General features: G+C 38.9%; 1 protein-coding gene across 1 annotated transcript in view; it reads right to left on the bottom strand.

Moving 5' to 3' along the window:
* ACADM (acyl-CoA dehydrogenase medium chain) overlaps window positions 1-1,688 on the bottom strand; it is a 40,132-nt gene extending 38,444 nt beyond the window's left edge. The window contains exon 1 of the mRNA XM_024565520.3: window positions 1,275-1,688. Within this exon, the coding sequence (XP_024421288.2) occupies window positions 1,275-1,304 (30 nt within the window). The 5' untranslated portion in view covers window positions 1,305-1,688. The remainder of the gene's footprint in view (window positions 1-1,274) is intronic.
* Window positions 1,689-19,372: the final 17,684 nt, after the last annotated feature.

Raw genomic sequence — 19,372 nt, 5'->3', positions numbered from 1 at the left:
AAAGGAATTATCATTTGTTGAGATGATTAAAATAGGATAATTTCTTGGAAGCCTAGTGCCATACTGAATGTATTACTTTAGGTTCTCTGCCCAGAGCCACAGAATTCCAAATCTCCAAAAGACAGCAACTTTAATCAAGCATCAACTCTGCAACAACAGCACAATATGTAATACAATACAGGACACCTATACAAAAAGTTTTGTATGATTTCTGAGGAATATAATATTCTTAGCCTCACAGGAATGTCAAAGAAGAGATACAGGGGTAGAAGTCTTCTAGATCAGGTTTTTCTATATCCTTCCTTGAACAGACTGAGAAATCTATTTTTCTCTGGTGTCAGAGTTATAAATCACTTAAAAAAATCCCCCAACTTCTCCCTTCAGAGCCCATTAACTCCCATGGCAATGACACATATAAAGCATCAACCCACTGAAATTATTCTAAATTCTAACACTGCTACTTTTTTGGTCAAGAACATAACTTTCTTAGCTCAATTATAAATGACATTTTAATGGCAGTCGTGTGTGAACTGTATCATTAATATTTAAGATGGCAAAATGCATTTAGTAGCTAAGACAATTTAGAATCTGTGCAACACAACACTAGAATACACACAGACAAACTTCAAGAACTCTGCGGATTTTTTTTTTAAACATATGGAACGTGGAAACATCTTCCTCCACACTGCAAAACCAAAAGCGTATTAGACACACTAAGTATCCCAAGGAGCTGCTGCTCCATTTTCCTCTTCCCCATGACTTTGCAGGCCCCAAGGCGAGACTATCTGAATTCTCTATTTCCTAGTATACATCCATTGCAGAATGACATTTACTTTAAGATTCCCTTCTCAGGCTGGGGAAAGAGAGCTGCTAGACAGCGTTTTCTAGACAGCAAACACAGGATTCTGAAACAGGTTTAGTTCAGGAATGGGTGGGATTCCTGGGGGAAATATGTGGAGGGTTCCAGACCAGAGAAATAAAAATATATTCTAAAAACTGGACGCGACTGTATACAGGGGGCAGACGCCCAGCAAAACCTGGGAAGCATCCTGTCCCAAAGTGAGAGGAGGAGGCGGGCCTGAAAGCAAGGCTAAAGTCCGGACCCTGGCCCACAGGCAAAGGTCAAGTACCGAGGGCCAAGGAGCCTGAGGCAGACTCCTTCCACACCACGGCTCCCCACCTGATTTCCCCTGGCCACGCCGATCTCCGGCCCAAGCCCATTCCCCAAACATCCCAATTTCCCCAGCCACACCCATCCCTGTTCTCCTGCTTACCCTGCAGCTTCGCTTAAACAACGCTGCCATATTGACTCGCCGTCTGGGTACTGTCCTTCACCCACTCGGTACAGCCAAAACTCAGTAAGGCTCGGCGAGCGAGGACGACCCCGCCCACCAAGATACTTGCAGGGGTGCCCAAGGCGGGGCAGGAGTAACCAAAGACGACAGCAGGAGGAAAAGAACAGGAGGAGATGCGGGCGCGGGCTAGCTGAACGTACGGTCGCTCGATAACCTCGTACACGCTGTTCCGGAGACCTCGGGGCGGGGTTTAACGCGCTTCTTGGACCTGACTTGTTCTGCCGGGTGGTCCCCGGAAACTTCGCTACTCTGGTCGTCCGAGTTCAGAGCCGGCGCCCTCCTGGGCGGAGCTGAGACTGACAGCCGGACTGAAAAGGAGCCCTGAAAGCGGATTGGCTGCGGGACACGGGCAGGGCGAGCATGCGCCTTGGCAAGAAGGGAACCGGAGGGGCGCGCGGCCGGAGGGGAATCTGGGTGAGAGGCCGTGTCCTCGCTCGGAGGACCTCTGCTGGGGCCTCAACCTTTTATTTATCTGGGGAAACCTGCCAAACCCAAGTTGTTTCTGCTTTAGTGAATCAAATTACACTTTATTCTCAAACGCTGGACCTAAAGCAAAAGAATGTTCAGGGCTTCAGAAATTTAAACAAGGAAGGTAATTTAATCGCGTTGGTTAATACGACCTTTCCAAATATTACCGAGGCTATTTATTACTGCCTTACGTGCATGGTTGTGGAGAATGTCCTTGGGAATAAGGGTACCACGTAAGCCTATCTAAATAAAGTTGGCTCAGCCAGTGAATGTTGAAAGTGAATGTCCGCCTGAAGAATTCTACTTAAAGCCACCCGCTCTTCCAATTAGATCCTGAGTTCTGGGAGGAGAGCTGTTGAAGTTACAAAGCTCAGGGATTTGTAAAGCTGTCCAGGTTTAGATATCTCTTGTGAAAGCTAATAACCCCCCCCCCCCCCCCCCCCCCCCCCCCGCCAAAGAAAGCCAGGAGTGTAAATGTTTCCCATGATCCCCAGGATTTTACATTTTTCTTGCTACTGTCGTAGTTTAGGCTCTCATCACTAAAACCTAAATCTTGTTACTAATTTCACAATCCTTTTTGCCCGCTAAAGGCTAGACATAATCTCATTCAAATATAGCTTGTTTTTATACTACCCTACGAGAACCTTACACTTTGTTATCTGGGAATTTATAATGTATTTATTCAGAATAGGTACAATGCAGAATGTTAAATGCTAAATTCATAGTAAAAGTACCGGAGAAATTCAGAAAAGAGAACTGTTTGTCATGCAATCAGCAAGAAAGCCTTCAAAGAGGTGGATAAACACAAAATGGACTGTTAAATATGGGTGGGTTTGGTTACACATGTCTTCTTTTTTCCAATTTCTAACTCTAAACATTTTAAACAAACAAAAAAAATGAACAAAAAAGTGCAGGATTACCCATATGCCCAATCACTTGGATTTAAAAATTATTTGTTATATTTGTTTTATTTATATATTTGTGTGTACACATGTATTTGTGTGCACATATGTGTGTGTGGTTGTTTTTCTTTTGTTTTTGTCAGAATCATAAGTTGTACACATTAAGACCCTTCACCTCTAACTACTTTTGCTATATATCTCCTGTGAGGATATTGTCCTCATAACCACAAACCCTTTATCACACCTAAGAAAATTAGGTTATTGTCTGATATCATTTAACATCCAGTCAGTATTTAATTTCACCAATTGTCCCCCAAGTGCCTTTTGTATGTACAGTAAGGTCCTTAAATAATGTTTTGTTATAATGTTGATGGGTTGTTGTAGAAACTTAACTCTTGTTTATATCACTTAGCCTATGGTTTTGTTATACTTCATTTTACCTAAAGTTGCAGAACCTATTGGTGACATTAAGTAAAAATTTGATTTATGGTAGTTTGGTTTTGAACCAGGATCCTGTCAATGATTGCCTCTTGCAGTTAGGTTTTAACTATCTTTGGACTCTTAACCAAAACCTTTCAATCCTTACTCCCCCTCAAATAATTTTGAGTTCTGATAATCCACTACCATTGGACCAGCCTCCCTCAAATAATTTTGATTAAAAAAAATTTACTTACCGATTCTAAAGAGAGAGAGATAAACAGGGGCCTGTTCTTCTACCTAGTCATTAATTCACTGGTTGTCCTCTGCCCCAGTGACTCATCAGAACACTGTGCTCCAACCGAGTTACTCCGCCAGGGCTGATTTTTTGTTTGTTTGTTTCCAAAACCAAGCCAGTTGTCCTGAAGAATGCCCTAGTTATGAGTTTTAAAATTGTTTTTATCTTTTTTCTAGACCTTGTATTTCCTATAAAGTGCAAGTTACATGAGACCTGAGTAACTGAGATTAAACATATTTGGGAAGGATACTTCCTAGGATATACTGTGTAATTTATATTGTATAACATTAGGAGGTGTTTAATGTCAGGTGTGACAGATTACTAGTGATGATAAATTTGATCATTTGATTAAAGTGCTGACAGTTTTTCCCCTGGTTAAAGGTATATTTTTGCCTTTACAAGTTCAGAAGTAATTTATAGGGTGATATTGGACATCATACCAAACAATCTTTCTCCTACTAAATTTTGCCCAGTGGTAGCATGGAATCAGCTCTCGATATATACCTTTTTAATTAGACACTGCTCCACAAAACTTACCCCATTTTTAGGTGAAATAAATTAAATATCCTTCCAATGTTCTTTTGTCTCTTGCCATCTTCCTTTAACTTATGGGAATATGACATTAAAACCAACTGTTTTTTTTGATTAGTGGTTTTAACCTGGGGCTCTTGAATAAACTTAAGATAGATATTCGAATCCTTTGGAGTTAAAAAAATGTATATGTATGCATACATTCCTGAGGAGAAGATCCTAGCGGGGAGGGGGGGGGGGGCGGGGGGGTAGGGGTGGGGCGGACAGGGAGTAAGAGTTTATGAGTTCAGATGCCAATATTTTGGAAGATGTGATGGAGGGACTAGTCAGAGGTTTTCTTCTGATTGTTTCTGTTTCTCAGTGGGATAGGAAATAAGATTATTAGCAGAGAGTGCAGAAGTGTTGGAAATTTGAGAAAAGAGTAAAAAATTGTGTAAGTATGGCCTATTTCCTCTTTCCTCAAGGTTTCTGGGAGTGAGGACAGGAGGGGATGAGGGGCAGTGCAGAGGTTCAATGCATCAACATGCCTGGTGAGTTTGACAAATTAGTGGAACTGAAATATTGGAGAGAATGAGCTGAAAAGGTATAGGGTAGCAGTCAGGTGGAGGAGTGCAGTTACAGGAAAGACAATTCTAGGATACTATGGGAGGAAGTAGTTGAAGCAGAACAGAGAACACAGTTATTGTAGGAAAGGGAGTCAAAGAACTGAAAGGCCAGCTTAATGGAGAATCATCTCTGTGGATACTGAAATTATTAAAAATTGTAACTGTTGTTAGAGATAAGGCAACTTTGAACCAAGTGAAAAACTCTTGGTAGCATCCATATTTATCTCTCACCAGGAAAAAAGATGATAGAATTGTAATTATAAACTGACATGTTTGGTGCAAAACAACATTAACCTTTTTGGTACCTGCTCTTTTTCTCTTCCATTCCTTTTCAAATAGTACTCTTGTTCTGTTTTCTCTAGCAATAGTGATAGAGCCAGATACACTATATTGTTATTCTAAAAAATGCTTTCATAGAAGAGAAGTTTATGATTATACATCTGCCGAACTTCTGAGAGTTGCTTATGGCTTTGTCAACATTGGCAATTAGAAACCAGTTTCCCTTTCAGTGATCATCTGTGTTTAGAGCTAAGGTCATACTTAAATATTATTGATCCCATTTTAAGAACTAAATGTAGTTATTTAGCTTAAATCCCATGATTTATCCTTGTGGTGATGTTTTGCTCTCTAAAAGATCTCCCTCTTTTATGCATGAAGGATTAGTCTGTATATTCATTTTTAGGTGAGCCTCATGAGAGGTAGTCACATTGGAATCATGGATTGTTGGGGGGGTGGGGTTTAATTGCAGAATCAGAAATTTCAAGTGGTCAGTTTCTCCCAAATAAGATCACAGTGTAAAATCATACTCCAGTTTGGATGAAAATAGGTAAAGGTGCTAGGATTCATCAAAGGGTAAAACCAGTATTTACTGTCTAGTGTACACTCCTCAAGCCAAAAATACAGGGAAACCTGTTCGGGACAAGGGTAGGGTTTCCTGGGTCCTGGGAACCAATAGAAGGGGAAGAGAATGCTTGTAAGGTCAGATGCATAGTGTTTAGTAAATGTTACCTTCAAAGGGAAAGGTCCTTTAGTTAGGAATCAAGGAGTAGAGTCAGTCCAGAGCTAGAGGGAGAGGACTATCCTGGGAAGATTCTAAAAGAAATTGAAAATACCTCAACCCAAGCAGCAATAGTAACAGAATTCTTATTTCAGCCAGAAGTCTGTGTAGCATGGTCATAAAAGGTGATGACCAACAAGAATCCCATGAGCTACCTGTAGGTACCTAGTTCATGACTTAATTTCAGCATGAAATTAATTTGCTAGAGATGTCAAACACGGCTGCACTCCTCCTAACCGCTTCTGTGGGAGTCTGCCCTGCCTAGAGTTTGTGCTTCCAAAGCAGTTTTATTCTGAACTGTGTGTGAACCTTCCTGCCTCTTACCCACAGCTGTTTGGACCCAGGGATGGACCCTCTGACCTAAGAGAAGTCAGTTCATGAGCTGATCGGTACTTTTTACCAGTGGCGTGGCACGAAAAGATTAATTTAGGCAATCAAAGAAGCCGTGAAAAGAAGTATTTCTTGGTGGTAGGCAACTGACAGCTCAGCAATTAGAAGCTCATTATGGTCATGTGCAAGTAAAAAGTTGCAGAGGAACAGAAACTGTGAGCATTGGGAGCCAATAGGTAGAGAGAGAAGAACAGATAAAGTGAGTAGAGAAAAACAGAATCACCAGGAAAGAGAGGAAAACAAAAACCTCACATCTTCAAATAGAGATGATGAGATTAGTTGTTTCTAAGACCTGGCTCCGAGTTTCAATTGTCATTAGGCCTATTGTACTTAGGCGCCTTGTCCTTGGATTCTCCTAAGAGTCTAGTTCTATATTTATAGGAAAACTCTTTGAAATAGGCTGAGCAAGTGTTTGTTCTTCTAACCAGAGAAACCAGAAAGCATTTCTCTTTTTCCAAGGAGCTGTGCTCATCAAGCTAAATTGTGCCTAGTTATGTTTTTGCTCTATATACTCATCTGTTTCTATGCTTTTGGGCTCTTATATAACAGTTTGCTTAAGACATAATTGATGCAAAATTGACTTCACATATTTCAATTTTACAGTTTGACGAGTTTTGACATATGTATGCACCTGTGAAACCATCACCACAATCAAGATGACAAATATTTCCATCACTCCAAAGTGTCCTCATGCCCACTTTGTAATTAATCCTTTTTATTTCTGTTCCCAGATGACCACTGATCTCTTTTCTGTTACTGTAGATTAATTTGTATTCTGTGGAATTTTTATAAATTGAGTCATACAGTGTATACTTTTTCTTAACTGGCTTCTTTCCTTTACCACAATTGGGGAGTCATTCATATTTAGATTATCATCATTTTGTGCCTTTTTACTGAGTAGAATTCCATTGGATATACCAGTTTATTGGTGGACATTCAGGTTGTTTTCAATTTGAGATTATTACAATGAAGCTGTTATAAACACTTACGTTCAAGAGCAGACATTAATGTAGTAGAAAATAAGCAATGGAATCAACAAAACCAAAAGCTGATTCTTTAGAAGAAAGAGCTAATAAAATAGACATGTCTCTAGCAAGACTAATAAAGAGAAGATGGAATGTTTAAACAGTTTTTAGAAATTGTAAGAGAAAACTACAGATTTACTCTAGATTTAAAAATATTACAAGAAAATGCTATGAAAAGTTTTATACCAATAAATATAGAAACAGATAAAACACGTTTTTCTAGAACTATGCAGAAATCATCAACATTATATTAAAAAGAAAGAAAAACTGGAATAAAGCATTAACTACCTTCCAAACTATTCCACTTCCTGATGGTTTGTATTACATAATTCTTTTTTTTAAACTGGAAGTCATATTTTTATTTATTTAATTTATTTATTTTTCTAATTTTATTGTTGTTCAAGTACAGTTCTCTGCCTTTTCCCTCATCCCAGCCTAACCCCCAGTCCCCCCCACCTCCCTCCTGTTTCCATCCCCCGCCCCGTTATTGTTCACGTGCCCTTTATAATTGTTCCTACAAACCCTTCACACTTTTCTCCTGAAACTCCCTCCCCTCTCCCCATAATTCTTTGCTATGTAAATATTTTGAAGCAGGATCAATTAGTAATATGATTTAAATATATGGCTCCCTTAGGTCTAGTTATTATTTTTCTAAATGTATTTGTATTTTTCAAAAAATTATTAAAATAGATTTCTAGTTATTAGAAATCTTAGTATGTACTATTTATCTGATACTATATCCACTCTGAGGATCTAGGATCCAAAGTGATACCAGCAGATTCCTAGGAACTAGGGCAAGGCCAGCTGGTTGCAGGTGGACGTTGCCTTTCGTTTGGATTATAGGGCCATTAGAGCTCACAGCTGAGCTGCATTGTTACACAATGTTGATACTTTTCAAGAGGATTATTTATCAGAGAATGAACTGAATGCAACTAATAAAACAATTGTAAAAGATTCTGATCCTTCAACGGACAGAACCAGTTTATGTTTATCGGGGAGCTGTGTACATTTGGTTATAGCAATAGAGTCAGACTGCAAGCAGAAAAGTCTCATGAAAATCCCAACTTGGGTGGTCCCATAAATTTGGTGGGGCAGAGTCTTTGGGATCTCTTTAGTGGGTCAAACAGTGTTAGCCAGGTTGATGGAGTCTCAGATATGGTACCAGCTTGCTGACTTTGTGAGGGGAGGGCTTTGAAAAGGCACAATGGCCTCTGCTCGCCTTGATGCCAGATACTTCAGTTTCTCCCTGTTTACTGCTGGTGCCTTTCAAGCTGCTGCCCCATTGCTGGTGTTCAGAGGGAGTGAGTCTGAGTAAGCGAGTCCATATGTGGGTTCTTTAAGAGTTGCTATTGGGGTTCCAGCATTTTCTTCCACCAACTCAAACACTGCTGGTTTTTGTAGCCAGAAGATGTGGCAACTTATCTTCCTGGCCCTGGAATCCTGGGCTGGAGGGCTGGGGAAGGGGCTGGGACTCCTTGCTCCACAGATAGCCCTTCTGAATTTTTATCCACCACATGTGGGTGAGGGACCAGCCCGTTCTACACCTGCACCCCTCCAACCAGTCTGGATGGAAGTGGCTTCTTTAATTCCATATTTGTCAGACTTCCGTTCAACTAGATTTCTGGTGGTTCTAAGTGATGGTTGTTCTATATTTTAGTTGTAATTTTGGTGTGATTGTGGGAAGAGGTGAGCCGTGTCTGCCTATGCTTCCATCCTGACTGGAAGTTCCAAACCTTACTTATTTTTGTCTTTGACAGATTAGTAGGCAAATATTTGCAGCTTGTTTTTGTTGTTTTGTTTTGTTTTAAACGGTACTTCTTATTTTATAAACTTCAAGGTATAATACAGTTTGCAGTTTACAGTTTCTTTAATAAATTTTTTTATGGTTGTTCAAGTACAGTTGTCTCCATTTTCTGCCCACCACTCCTGCCTTCCCCACCCACCCCCACCTCCCTCCCTCAATCCTACCCCCTTTGCTTTTGTTCATGTGTCCTTTATCCTTCTTCCTTGGCAACCCTTCCCTTTTTCCCCATTATCCCCCTCCCCTTCCCCCTCTACTTACTGTCAGTTTGTTCTTTATTTCAATGTCTCTGGTTATATTTTGCTTCCTTGCTTGTTTGTTTTGTTGATTGGATTCCACTTATAGGTGACATCATATGGTATTTATCTTTCACTGCCTGGCTTATTTCATTTAACACAATGCTCCCCAGATCCATCCATGTTGTCATGAGGGGTAGGAGCTCCTTCTTTCTTTCTGTTGCATAGTATTCCATCATGCAAATGTACCACCGTTTTTTGACCCACTCATTTGCTAATGGACACAGGTTTCTTCCAGCACTTGGGTATTCTAAATTGTGCTGCTATGAACTTTGGGATGCATAGGATCTTTTGAATTGGTGCTTCAGGATTCTTAGGGCATAACCCCAGCAGTGGAATTGCCAGGTCAAAAGGCAGTTCCATTTTTAGTTTTCTAAGGAAATTCCATACTGTTTCCCGCAGTGGCTGCACCAGTCTGTATTCCCGCCAACAGTGTACTATGGTTCCCTTTGCTCCAAAACCTTGCCAGCACTTGTTTGTTGATTTGGTTATGATGGCCATTCTCACTGGTGTGAAGTGGTATCTCACTGTGGTTTTAATTTGCATCTCTGTTATAGCTACTGATGCTGAGCATTCTTTCATATGTCTCTGGGCCCTCTGTATGTCCTCCTTGGAGAAGTGTCTGTTCAGGTCCTTTGCCCATTTTTTAATTTGGTTGTTTGTCTTCCTGGTGTGGAGTCATATGAGTTCCTTATATATTTTGGGGATCAAACCCTTGTCCGAGGTATCTTTTGCAAATATATTTTCCCATATGGTTTGTTCCCTTTTCATTTTGCTGATGTTCTCTTTAGCCATGAAGAAGCTTTTTATTTTGATGAGGTCCCATTTGTTTATTCTTTCCTTTATGTCCTTTGCTCTGGGGAACATATTGGTGAAAATATTGCTGCCGTGTAATATCTGAAATTTTCCTGCCTATGTTCTCCTCTAGGACTTTTATGGTGTCACAACTTATATTTAAATATTTTATCCATCTTGAATTTATTTTTGTGTGTGGTGTAAGTTGGCAGTTGAGTTTCATTTTTTTGCATGTAGCTGTCCAGATCACCCAACACCATTTGTTGAAGAGGCTGTTTTTACTCCATTTTATGCTGCTGCCTTCTTTGTCAAATATTAATTGACCATAGCAACATGAGTTTACTTCTGGGCTCTCTATTCTATTCCACTGATGTATGAGTCTATTCTTATGCCAGTACCAGACTGTTTTGATTATAGTGGCCTTGTAATATAGTTTGATGTCAGGTATTGTGATCCGTCCTATTTTGTTCTTCCTTCTCAAAATTGCTGAGGGTATTTGGGGTTGTTTATGTTTCCATATACATATTTGAAATGTTTGTTCTATATCTGTGAAATATCTCATTGGTATTTTAATAGGGATTGTATTGAATCTAAAAATTGCTTTGGATAGTATGGACATTTTGATGACGTTAATTCTTCCAATCCATGAACACGGTATACACTTCCATTTGTTTGTGTCTTCCTTAATTTCTTTCTTTAGTGTTGTGTAGTTTTCTGAGTACAAGTGTTTTACTTCCTTGGTTAGATTTATCCCTAGGTACATTATTTTTCTTGTTGCTGTAGCAAATGGGATTGTTTTCCTGATATGGGATTTATGTTTTTGATATTTCATTGTTGGTGCACAAAAATGCCTTTGATTTCTGAATATTGATTTTGTATCCCACTCTTTTGCCAAATTCACTTATTAGGGCAAGTAGTTTTTTGGTGGAGTCTGTAGGATTTTCTATGTGCACTATCATGTCATCTGCAAACAATAACAGTTTTTCTTCCTCCTTTACAATTTGGATGCCTTTTATTTCTTTTTCTTGTTTGAGTACTGTGGCTAGGACTTCCAATACTAAGTTGAAGAGAAGTGGTGAAATGGGGTCATCCTTGTTTTGTTCCTGATCTTTGTGGGAAAGATTTTAGTTTTTGTACCTAGTGATGATGTTGGCTATAGATTTCTCATATATGGCCTTCATTATGTTGAGGTATGCTCTCTCTATTTGTACTTTGCCGAGTGTTTTTATCATAAATGTGTGCTATACTTTATCAAATGCTTCTTCTGCATCTATGATATGATCATGCGATTTTTGTCTTTCCTTTTGTTTATGTGGTGTATTACATTTATTGATTTGCAAATATTATACCATCCTTGCATCCCTGGGAGGAATCCCCCTTGATCATGGTGGGTGATCTTTTTAATGCATTGCTGGATATGATTGCTGGATATTTTGTTGAGGATTTTAGCATCTATGTTCATCAGCGATATTGGCCTGTAATTTTCTTTCTTTGTTGTGTCTCTGTCTGGTTTTCGGACTCAGATGATGCTGGCCTCATAAAAAGAGCTTGCGAGGCTTCCCTCTTCTTGGATTTGTTTTTTGGAATAGTCTGGAAAGGATAGGGGTTAGCTCTTCCTGCAATATTTTGTAAAGTTCTCCTGTGAAACCATCTAGTCCAGGGGCTTTTGTGTGCTGGGAGTTTTCTGATTACTGCTTCAATTTCACTAGCTGTTATTGGTCTGCTCATGTTTTCTGTTTCTTCTTTATTCAGTTTTGAAAGATTATATTTTTCTAGAGATGTGTGCATTTCACCCAGGTTTTCAAATTTCTTGGCGTATAGTTGTTTGTAGTAGTCTCTTACAATTCTTTGTATTTCTGTGGTGTCAGTTGTAATCTCTCCTCTTTCATTTCTGATTTTGTTTATTTGGGTCTCCTCTCTTTTTTTCTTGATAAATTTGCTTAAAAGCTTGTCAACTTTGTTTATCTTTTCAAAGGACCATCTCCTGGATTTATTGATTCTTTGAATTGTTCTTTTAGTATCTATGTCATTTAATTCTGCTCTGGTCTTGGTTATTTCCTTCCTCATACTTGCTCTGGGCTTTGTTTGTTGTTGTTCCTCTAGTTCTTATAAATGTAGGGTTAGGCTGTTTATTTGAAATGTTTCTATCTTTTTTAGGTAGGCCTGTATTGCTATGAACTTCCCTCTCAGGACTGCCTTCACTGTGTCCCATAGGTTTTGGACTGTTGTGTGTTCATTTTCATTTGTTTCCAGAAACTTTTTGATTTCTTTCTTTATCTCATTATTAACCCATTCATTGTTTAATAGCATGTTATTCAGTCTCTATGAGTTTGAGTGTTTTGGGATTTTTCCTTGAGGTTGATTTCCAGTTTCAGGCCCTTGTAAGGAAATGCTTGATATGATTTCAATTTTCTTGAATTTATTGAGGCTTGTTTTGTGTCTTATCATGTGGTCTACCTTGGAAAATATTCCATGTGCATTTGAAAAGAATGTGTATTTTACTTCTTTGAGATGAGAGGTTCTACTTATATCAGTTAAGTCCATTTGATCTAGGGCATTGTTCAGTGCTGCAATATTCTTACTGATATTTTCTTTGAAACATCTATCCATTGTTGACAGTGGGGTGCTAAAATCCCCTACTATAAGTGTGTTGGTGTCTTTCTCTTTCTTACAGTCCTCCAATATTTTTCTTATATATTTGGGTCCTCCTATGTTGGATTCATATATGTTTACAATGTCTGATAGTCTGAATTCTATGTCTGATAGTCTGCTTGCCTCCATTTCATCTAGCTCTTTTACTGGGGATTCTTCCATTGCTTTTGATTGTGGGTTCTTTTTTGTCTCCCCATTTTAGGTGTAAAATGCAGTGTAAAATATTTTTCTGTTAAATATATCTTTACTGTTTGGGTAGCTCTACACTTTAATTGTTACATTGTATAAGATGTTGCTGTTTAATAGTGTATGTATCAAGCACATAGATAATTTCTAGTATTACACATAAATACCATGTTTTGCTGTGTATAATGCACACTTTTTTGCCCAAATTTTTGAGGGAAAAATAAGGATGTACATTATACATGGGTAGTACTAATTCTGTATCTACATAAGTGTTTTTAATTCTTTGATTTATGCTTATGCATTAAAAGTGTAACTCTAGAAAGCAATAATGATATCAGTATGCAAAATAATACCATGAAATATGATAATCAGTTTTGCTGAACTTACAATGAACTTCAACGACAGCAGTTTTAGTCAACATTTCAATGAAATGAAACAAAGAGCAAAGTATTGTTATCCACAGAGTAAAATACATGATGCCAATTGTTATCCACTTGATAAGATAGATGATGTCAAAAATTTGAATTAAAAAATTAAAACAAAAGATTTTTTCCTATAAGTTTGGGTCAAGTACATGGATGTGCATTATATACAGCAAAATTAAGCTCCAATTGTGATACTTAATTTTTTTGTCTCAACTTGATTGGGCCATAGGATGCCCAGACATTTGGTCATACATTATTCTGCATTTATCAATGAAGTTGTTTCTGGATGAAATTAACATTTGAATTGGTAAACTAACTAAAGCAGATTGCTCTTCCTAATGTGGGTGGGCCTCACCCAACCCTTTGAAGACGAGCACAAAAAGGATTAGAGGGAACTCCTGCCTGACTGTTTAAGTTGGGACACTGGTCACCAGACTTGAACTGGAACTTTCATAATCAGCTCTACTGGTTCTCAGGCCTTCAAACTCAGACTGGAACTACGCCACCAGTTCTCCTAAGCATCCATATTGCTGATCTTGAGACTTCTCAGCTTCCATAATCATATAAGCCAATTCCTTATAATAAATATATACTATATATTCGAGGTCTCTCCAGAAAAAGTCCAATCATTGTTAATATAACGAGAATGGTTTGCATGACAACAATGTAGCCTGGCAGCCAAGAAGAGTGGACTGGAATAAGCATGTGTGAACAATGACAACTTCACTGTATTAGTCAATGTGGATGGTAGACACTGTGGAGTGAGCATGTCTACTGTGTGGCCATCACATTCAAAATGACTGAGTGAGTAGAGCAACGAATCTGCATCAAATCTTGCATTAAGCTTGAACATTCCTCCGTGGAAATTATCCAGATGATTCAGAAGGCTTTCAGGGATGATGCAATGAATGCAGTGCAAATAAAAGTGTGGCACAAATGTTTCAAAGATGGTTGAGAGTTGTTCAATATGATGCACGTTCTGGAAGCCCTGCAACAAGCAGAATGCCTGAGAATGTTGAATGTGTACTGCAATCAACAAAGATCTCTGTGAGGTCCCAAGGTGCCTACCTTGAAGGGGACTGAGGCATCATTTTCCTATGTACAATGTTTCTTGTATCTTGTATCTTCTTCAATAAATGTCTCTATTTTTCATAGTACATGACTGGATAGTTATATATACACATATGTTCTCATATATATACACACACACATATATATATACACACACACATTTATATATGATTCTGTTTCTCTGAAAAAGCTTGACTAACACCAATCTAGTCAGTATCAATGGATTGATTTGATTCCAAAATTTTTTTTCTAGGTATCAGTGTTACAATGTAATGTATTTATTTGAATATTTTATACTCTGCACAAATTTTGGTAAAAACTATGTAAATTATAATTGATAAGTAAATTGAAATACTTATAATTTTAAAATTATATTGTAATTAAATTATTCTAGTTGGTAACATAGGTATGGACACATTTTAAATTTCGTATAAGGCATAATATAACATCAAATCCAATAGCAATAAAGAAGCTAGTAATACAACTGAAATGATGAAGAAAAGAGAGGCTAGAAGATATGTTGCAAATTTCACAATGAGGATGAGAAGATGGTGAGCCCACTTGCTTGTGCACCCAACTGGGACACTTAGCCAATCTTCTGAAAAACAAAGTGAACAGCCCACAGAATCTCAGCTGATACAAAGTTTAGAAGCTAAAGTGCAGAGGACACTCTAAAATGGCATTAAGGAGGTGTTGTAGTCTGACTGGAAGGTCCCTGGGCCTGGCACCAGAGACCATGAGGCTGCCCAGGCACATGGAGGAGAGCCTGGTAGGTGATAGCAGCCTAGTGGCTCCCTCCTCTCCCCAGGGTGGGGAAATCCCGGACTCACGTCAGAGGGACCTGGATGCTTAAAGTCGTTGGTGGAGGGGGAGTAAAATGGCAGCAGCAAGGAACGCAGGGCAATGCACCCAGGCTGGGGCACTGGTTGCCAGCAGAAACATTGCCAGAGAATTTGGGGGATGCTGGTGACATCTGGAGCTGGGGGAGAGGGTGGGCCACAACTGGCCATGACCCAGATAGACTCTGGACTTGCCACACCGTTGGACTGTGTAGAAAGCAGGGAGGTGGCTTAGAGCAGCAGCGGCGCCCAGGAGACTTTTTTCAAAAGGGATACTGAGACACACTGTGCAGAAACCTCAAGCACGCAGCAGCCCAGGCAACAAAGAGGGAGGAGTGGGGACACGATTTGCTCCCACTCAGTGCACCCTTGGACTGATAAAGTGGTGCAATGTGAGGTGACTTATGGGTGCTGGCCAGGTGCAAATGCGCAGAGTGAAGAGTGTGGCTGCACAGTGCTCTGAGGGCCTGGGCTGGAACTGGGCACCTGTGAGTATTGTAGCCCAGACTGGGCCCCCATCCATTAATTTTTAAACGTAAAATAATATGTATATAACATGATATTTGCTACTTGAACCATGATAATCCAGTGGCATTAATTACATCCACAATGTTGTACAACCATATCACTCTCTATTTTTAAAACTTTTTCATAACTCACACAGAAACTCTGTACCCATTAAGCAATAACTCTTCATTCCCTACTTCCTCTAGCCCCTGACAACTTTTAATTTACTTTCTGTTTCTATGAATTGGCCTATTTTCAGTGTTTGATGTAAGTGGAATCCCAAAATATTGAGGTATGTGTGGCTTATTTCACTTAGCATAGTATTTTCAAGGTTTATTCATATTGTATCAGAACCATTTCTTTTTTTATAGCTGAATTATATTTCACTGTATGTATATACTAGATTTTGTTTATCTATTCATTTGTTGATGGACACTTGGGTTGCTTTTACCTTTCAACTGTTCAGACTAATGCCATAACAAACATGCATACAAGCCCAGTCCTTGTTTTCAATCCTTGTGGGTATACACGTAGGAGTGGAATTGTTAGCTCATACAGGCTGCTTCAGTTTTTATATTGAAATTAATTAAAATTAAACTGAATTAAAAATTGTGTTCCGTAGTTGCATCAACCGCATTTCAAGAACTCAATAGCCACATACAGCTAGTAACGACACTACGGACAGTGCAGGTCCAGAGTAGAGCATTGCACCAGATACTGCAATGAATGACTTAGTAAGTCCGCCAACTGCGCCCCTCTTTCTCTACTGCTCAAATAAGGTTTGAGCATCCTGTTTTTGTGCTTTGGTTCAACTTTCCTTGTGTCATTTTTTTTGTTGTTCTGGGACATCCACCTAGTTCCTATTATCCCTTATGGAAATGATTTCTTTCAGGAAATATTATCACTACAGGCAGCACTGATCTCTTGTACTCACAAATTATCAAAGTATTTAAATTTCTGACATATACTTTGCATTATAGTTGTTTACATATGTATTTCTTAGTTTCTACTTAGATTTTAAATTCCTTAGTTGTAAAGATATTAATAAAAACAAGAACTGTATCAGCAAAGCAAATCTCATCATTTATAAATGATTACAATACCTCAAATACAGTCTTAATCATTATACACACTCCACTCCATTTAATCCTTGCCACAGGCATTGGAAAGGAAGTTGTGTCATCTGATTTCTAGGTTAGGGCTTGGAGGCTGAGGAACGTGTTTAAAAACATATTTTTAATGAGTGTTAGCGTCAGGGTTCAAACTCGGGCCTGTAACATGCTCTTTCACATCTACTTATGTTACTTTATAAACGTTACTTTGGGAAATCTTTATAAACAATATCTCACATTTATTGATTGTTTACTGTGTGCCAGATTTCACTTTATTTTTCATATACGCAACAATTTAATTCTTACAACAATCTTATGACGTAGGAGTTGTAATCACCATTATTTAATAATGTCTGTGAAAACGGTACAGAAAAGTTAAGTCTCATAGCTAGTAAATGGCAGAGCCAGTATTTGAATTCAAGTAGTCGGAGTTCAGAGCCTATATTCTTAAAAATCATGTTTCTTATAAATTACATTTAACAAACAGTTGGTGATTACTGTGTGTCCAGGCACTGTTCACAGTGCTAGAAATTTAAAGATAAATTAGAACGGAGTGTGGGTGTGTATTTTATAGGAGTTTAGTGTACTTAAAAGAATAAATAAGAAACTTCTGTCATTCTTATGAAAGTTACCTAAATACACTACCACTACCGCTAAACAACAAGAATAATGCAGACCTGCTGTTTCCCAGATACTGTTCTAAGTGTTTTGTAGACATTCATTCATTTACCCTCACAACACCCTTGCAAGATCATTATTCTTATTATCCCCATTTTCAGATAGGGAGACTGGGTGACAAAGATGTCTAAGCTATGAAGTGGAAGGACTGGCTTAGGAGCACAGACAATCTGTTGTCAGCACCCAAGGGCCAAAATGAGTACTACCTGCAGGTAGCAATTCAGTTTCTCTAGAGTGCGAGCAAGTAGTGTTATAGATAAAACATTAAAAAATGACTTTAACCGTATTCTGGAACTTGGAGAAATGAAAGCAATTGCAGGCTGAGATTTAAGAAGGTGCAGTTGCTGGAATGGTCAGCAGAGGGTGAAGGGAGGCAGCGTTTGTAACGCACCGCTGCCTTAAAATGGGAAAAACTACAGAACTGATCGGCTCTGAAGTCCCCTCTTTCTCTAACTTTCTATGATTGTCTGAATTTTATGAGTTCGGTGCAAACTAAAAGAGTGCTTTCTTCTACTATAGACAGTTATGATTTTTATCTGATTTAACATAATACTTATTTCAATATTTATTAAATGCTAAGAACTTCTCTAAAGAAATGAGTGTAAGATGATCCATACCATTAAAGAGCTCAGGGTCTCACTGAAGTGGCAGGATAAATGCAAATTTAAAATTGTGATATAAAGCATCATATTAATAAGGTTTTAGAGAAGTTTAGAGACAAGGAAAAATTAATGGAGCTGGAATAGAACAGGGCCACCTCATTGAAAAGGTAGCCTGTTCTAGTGCTGAAGGGTGGGTAGCGTGTGCATAGGTAGAAAGGAAGGAAAAACTTGATTTTTCTTTAAAATTAAATTCAATTTACCAAGAATTTATGAGCTGTCTTCAGGGAGCAAGGTGCCATCCCGGAGAAAACAAGGATGGGTTATACAGTCTCTGCCCGAAATCACAAATACCCCAGCAGTAATACTGTAAGTCAGGATATGATAGATTTATAACAGGATATGATACACAAATGTCAGAATGCTCCATTGGAAGCCGCAAGAGCTGACAACAAAATGATATGTGCCTCTCATTCTAAAGAGAAGAACCAGATCATTTAGGTAGAACTTAGTAAGTTCATGGTCCTAGACTAGTTCTGCCAGCTTTAGCTGTTCGCCCATCCCCAGCCTTACAAAGCCGAGGCTCAAGAGGAAATTTTTTTGGAGATGAGGTGACAGCATACTTTGCATTTCACCACCTGATTACACGTCCCCAGTGAAGAAGGGGAAGAATGTGTTCCTCTATGGTCGAAATGCTCTAATAGACACAAATGGAAACTCCTAAGCTGCTGCAGAATTGGCTCAAGGGAAAGGATTTCAGAGCCTGGAGGACATTGACTTTTGGTGGCTTTCTAAACTGTTCCTGAGTATTGACCTAGCTGAGTATTGGTATATCCTTCTCTGACCTGTGATATTGGCAGGCTGTCAATTCCACTGAACTTCAGATGGATTCAATGGCATGTACATAAATTATGGTGAGCTGCATCCACTGGCCTCTTCTTTTATTTTTATCAACAGCAATCTATTTACTGCTTCAGGAGTAAATAGAAGTAAAAACAACCTCATATAGAGGCCAAGCTGTCTTTTCATCTGTCCTTGAACTTTGACCAAATGGTCCCGTAATAGTAGTACGAGCAGAAGTAGAAGTAGAAGTAGTACAGAATTTAGTAGATGCTCCCTCTTCTCAAATCAGGGAGAGACCTTTCTAGGGGGCACTTAAGGACTTTTATGGATCTTCAGGAACTTGAGGATCTTTCTAGTGAATATGTTAAACATGAGATGCTGTGGCTGGAAGTGCCCTGTCTGGTGGCAGAACACCCAGGTGGCTGATTTGGGACTGGGCTCTACGCCCTCCCATGACAGAATAAACGTGGATGTTTCTGAGGCTTGATAAAGACTGGGGAATAGTGGTCCTAACCAAGCG

The sequence above is a fragment of the Desmodus rotundus genome, chromosome 3 (assembly GCF_022682495.2).
Source record: "Desmodus rotundus isolate HL8 chromosome 3, HLdesRot8A.1, whole genome shotgun sequence".
NCBI lineage: Eukaryota > Metazoa > Chordata > Mammalia > Chiroptera > Phyllostomidae > Desmodus > Desmodus rotundus.
This window is presented reverse-complemented; position numbering and strand designations above follow the sequence as displayed.